This window comes from Engraulis encrasicolus, chromosome 5 (assembly GCF_034702125.1).
Source record: "Engraulis encrasicolus isolate BLACKSEA-1 chromosome 5, IST_EnEncr_1.0, whole genome shotgun sequence".
NCBI classification, from domain to species: Eukaryota; Metazoa; Chordata; class Actinopteri; order Clupeiformes; family Engraulidae; genus Engraulis; species Engraulis encrasicolus.
The window spans coordinates 41,278,474-41,283,473 of NC_085861.1; the positions used below are offsets into that span (position 1 = coordinate 41,278,474).

A 5,000-nucleotide genomic window follows, 5' to 3' on the forward strand; every position below is an offset into this window, starting at 1 on the left:
GAGAGAGAGAGAGAGAGAGAGAGAGAGAGAGAGATAGGGGAGAGAGGGAGAGAGAGAGATAGAGAGGGGGAGAGAGAGAGTGAAAAGGAGAGAGAGAGAGAGGGCAAGTGAGAGAGAGAGGGTTGAGAGAGAGAGATAGAGAGGGAGAGAGGGCGAGTGAAAAAGAGTGGTTGGAGCCAGAGAGAGAGACAGAGAGAGAGAGAGAGAGAGAGAGAGAGAGAGAGGGTTGAGCGAGAGCAAGAGAGTGATTATAGGGACAAGTGGAGGGGGGAGACCCGTGGTCAGGGACCTGCACACAGACACATGTACGCGTGCGCACACACACACACACACACACACACACACACACACACACACACACACACACACACACACACACACACACACACACACACACACACACACACTGGTGTGCAAACAAGCGCATACACACACAAGCAAAAAACACACAGGCACACAACAAGCATCCACAAAAACACACACAGCCACTTTGCTAACTCATTTTTCGCTCTCTCTCTTTCACGCCTTCTCTCATTATTGCTCTCTTTTCTACTCTCACCCTTTCACTCTCAATCTCTATTTCTCTTTCATCCTCATTCTCTCTCTCTCTCTCTCTCTCTCTCTCTCTCTCTCTCTCTCTCTCTCTCTCTCTCTCTCTCTCTCCCATCCATCCTCTCACTTCATCCACCGCTCCCACCCTCTCTCTGATCTCACCGTGGGCCTGGAGTTTAAGTACAGGTCCCCCTCCATAAGTACTGTGTTTAAAAAAGCACACAGCCCAGGGCTTGCTCTGGGAGACTGAAAATGCCAGCGTGAAAATGTGAGTGGGCAGGGTACACGGTGTGTGTGTGTGTGTGTGTGTGTGTGTGTGTGTGTGTGTGTGTGTGTGTGTGTGTGTGTGTGTGTGTGTGTGTGTGTGTGTGTGTGTGTGTGTGTGTGTGTGTGTGTGTGTGTGTGTGTGTGTGTGTTTGTCCGCATACCTATGGCTGTGTGTGTGTGTGTGTGTGTGTGTGTGTGTGTGTGTTTGTGCGTGTGTGCCCGCGTGCGTGCGTGCGTGTGTGTGTGTGTGTATGTGTGTGTGTGTGTGTGTGTGTGTGTGTGTGTGTGTGTGTTAGTGTGGGAGTATAAAGGAAATCACAGGTAGTGAGGAAAGAAAGAAAGTGGTCATGTGGCAGAGTTTGAGAGGAGGAGAGGAAGAGAGGAGGAGAGGAGGAGAGGAAGAGAGGAGGAAGAGGAGGATGGGGAAGGGGAAATGCCCAGGCGTCCAGTTGTGAAGGCCACTTTAGGAAGCAGGCGTGATCAGGGTGCATCAAACGCCCCCAAGTTTGAAAATCCTGCTCTGCTTTTGCAAAATTGTTCCTTTGTATCAACATAATACCCTTGTAAAATCTTAGCGATTTTGGTTGATGTTAAAGGGTGGCACAATATGCTTGACATTTTGAATGGCAGTGGATGGGCGATTTTAGCCAAATCCTTGAAAAGTGAGTTTTTACAAAATGTTGGTCAAAACTAGTAAAGAGAATCATTTGGAAGAATGCTCCAGTTCCCTTTCCACTTTCCCAGATTTGAAATTCCCTGTGCGTCTTTTTTAGAGCCTTCCTTCAACAAGGTTTTAGCCCCCATTTGCTAATACTTTAGCCATGTTCAAACACCCATGTATCCATCTTTTAGCCATTTGTTGGGGTTTTGATGTCCTGGGGAAGTGGAGAAGCAACTGGAGCATTCTTCCAAACGACTGCCCTTACTGTTTTTGATCGAAACAGTCTCAAAATACACTTTGCACAGAAAACCTAAAAATGCCCATTCACTACCATTCAAAAATTCAAGCCTATTGCGCCACCCTTTAACATCAATCAAATTATCTAGAAATTTACAAGGGAGTTATGATAGTGCAAAGGAACAAGAGCAGAGCTGGATATTGCAAAGTTTGATGCACCCTAATGTGGAACACATCGAGGTGTGTGAGTGTGTGTCTCTGTGTGTGTGTGTGTGTGTGTGTGTGTGTGTGTGTGTGTGTGTGTGTGTGTGTGTGTGTGTGTGTGTGTGTGTGTGTGTGTGTGTGTGTGTGTGTGTGTGCGTGCGTGCGTGCGTGCCTGCCTGAGTGTGTGTCTATGTGTCTGTGTGTGTTTTGGGGTGAGTGGGGTGTGTGTATAGGAAAGGAAAACACTACAGAAGTCAATGAAGAACAATATAGTTATGGACTGGTTGCCAAGTAGAGGGGGAAAGGGGTTTTAGAGAAGTTAGCAAGTGGTGTGGTGCACAGAGTAAGAGTGAAAAGGTAAACGAAAACAGAAATGGGTTTAGTAGCGTATGGGAGGTTATTGGCCACACACCTGGCTACGTACCCGAGTATGTGCCACCAAAGCCATGCACAACCTCAGTGATGGTCACTCCATCACAGCTCATAGTTAGTGGGTGGTGTGGTAGTACACAGTAGAAAGGACAATGGGTTCAAATCTGGGAGGGTGGGGTACAGGATAAGAAGGACTTGTGCAGAAAGAAGCAGGNTAGTGAAAAGCGATGAAGGGTCCAAGATAGGGTGGATGTGTATTTTGAAGTGCTTTTGTGTTTTACTGATTAAAGGACATTCAAGCGTATGACAGGAAGAGAGTGGGAGAGAGAGATGGGGCAGGGCTGGCAAAGGACCCAGGCCGGAATCGAACCCGGGTCGCCATTGGGCATGCAAGCCCCATACACTGTAGAACATTGCAGCCAGTTAAACGTGAAAAAGGCAAGTTGCCCTGCTGTCTTAAAGTTTGTAAGTTAACTCAACTTGCAGTGTTTTACAGTGTATGTGGGTGGCTTAGCACGCTGCACCACAGTGCCCCCCAAAGGGGTGGATGCCGGAGTTGGCATGGGATGGCCACAGGGTACGGAGTCAGGGATAGGTCAGAGTTGAGGAGAGTTGAGGAGAGTTGAGGAGAGTTGAGGAGAGGAGAGGAGAGGAGAGGAGAGGAGAGTAGAGGAGAGGAGAGGAGATGAGAAGAGAGGAGAGGACAGGAGAGGAGAGGAGATTAGAGGAGATGAGAGGAGAGGACAGGAGAGGACAGGAGAGGACAGGAGAGGAGAAGAGAGGAGAGGAAAGGTGGCGATGGCTAGGATGTGGTGAGTTGGGATGGCTCAGGAGGAAAGGTGTTTCTGGTGGCATGGGGTGAGGTGAGGGAAGAGGCAGGGCTGTCTGAAGTGGGGTGGTGTTGGAGTGTGTGTGTGTGTGTGTGTGTGCGTGTGCTGCGTGTGTGTGTGTGTTACCTTTGGCCTGTGCTGCGGAGCTGTGTGAGTAGCCGAGGGAGAGCAGGGCCATCTCTATGAGCTGGTTGAAGAGCATGTCCTTCCTGACCAGCACGAACTCGGCATGCTCCTCCTTACTGTCGAACTCCAGGGGGCTCTCGTAGTGCTCCACCACGCAGAACACTGGCAGCATGTTGCCTGGTGGGGGGAAAAAACACCCACATACGCACCCACACACACACACACACACACACACACACACACACACACACACACACACACACACACACACACACACACACACACACACACACGTACACACACGCACGTGCACACGTGCATGTACACACACACACACACAGTTTCCATCAGTAAAAAACATAGACACAAAGCCACAAAGGTACATGCATATACCACCACCCCCACGCATGCATACTCACATACACACACACACACACACACACACACACACACACACACACACACACACACACACACACACACACACACACACACACACACACACACACACACACACACACACACACACACACACACACACACACACACAGGCCCGTGTATGCACCCACACATACTGTAAGTGCACACACACACATACATGCGCATGTGAACTTGATGCACCCCACACATACTGTACATCCACAGACACACACATGAGCACACACAAAACAGCAAAATAGAGCAGAAACACAAGTGTCACACGTGCTTCACACCAGTCATAGCAGTGCTTGATTTTCTTTCTCTACACGCACACACACACAGACACACACACACGCACAAACACACACACTGACACACTCCTCAAAATAAAACCTCCCCGCTGAATACATGAGAAAAACGGGAGAAATAAAATCTAGCATATTTTCCGACTGCAAGTGAACATGTATGTGACAGGGGCCTAAAAATGTATCTTGACACTTTTCTCGCTAAAGTGATTACGACCGGGGTTTTTTCATATTTTATTTTTATCACATGCCCGCCGGGTGTGTATGTGACACTCTGCAGGCAAGAGGTGAGGCTTTGTTGTTTTTGTCGTTCGCTCGTTCATTCGTTCGCAGCGACGGAGGAAAGGAAATGGCAAGTGTTATGGTAGCAGTATTAGCGGTAGCAGCAGAAGCTGCAGTCTGCGGAGCTGTGGGCTGGGGGTTTTAAACGCTTTATTTATTGTTAAGGTGCACAGATCACATTAGAGAGCAGCACTCCTGGCAGCTCCCAGGCAAGGCAGGAGCCCACTACCCATCATGCACGGCGGCAGCGTCTCTCTCTCTCTCTCTCTCTCTCTCTCTCTCTCTCTCTCTCTCTCTCTCTCTCTCTCTCTCTCTCTCTCTCTCTCCCCAGCCCCAGCCCCACTGCTGCAAGAGAGGGAGAGCCCTGAGGTTTACAACTCTGTGTAAACACACATCGCGATGCTGTGGAATGGGGGGGGCATGAGTGGGGGAATGGCGAGAAGTGGAATTGTTGAGGTGGTGGGAAGGGAAGTCAGTTCTGGGTGGAAGTAGAAATCAGGTGCATGTTGGGAGAGAGAGAGAGAGAGAGAGAGAGAGAGAGAGAGAGAGAGAGAGAGAGAAAGAGAGAGAGAGAGAGAGAGAGAGAGAGAGAGAGAGAGAGAGAGAGAGAGAGAGAGAGAGAGAGAGAGAGAGAGAGAGAGAGAGAGAGAGAGAGAGAGTTAGTTAGTTAGGTGGGGGGTCTGGTTAGTGGTGTGTGCGTGTGTGTGTGTTGTGGGGGGGGCTGAGACCGGCATGTGTTCGAGT

At 49.5% G+C, this 5,000-nt stretch overlaps 1 protein-coding gene across 14 annotated transcripts in view; it reads right to left on the minus strand.

The window, feature by feature from the left end:
- Positions 1–5,000, minus strand: part of satb1b (SATB homeobox 1b) — a 91,581-nt gene that overhangs the window by 67,920 nt on the left and 18,661 nt on the right. For all 14 annotated transcript variants that reach the window (XM_063199405.1, XM_063199400.1, XM_063199402.1 and 11 more), the window contains exon 3: positions 3,250–3,426. In XM_063199405.1, the coding sequence (XP_063055475.1) occupies positions 3,250–3,426 (177 nt within the window). The remainder of the gene's footprint in view (positions 1–3,249; positions 3,427–5,000) is intronic.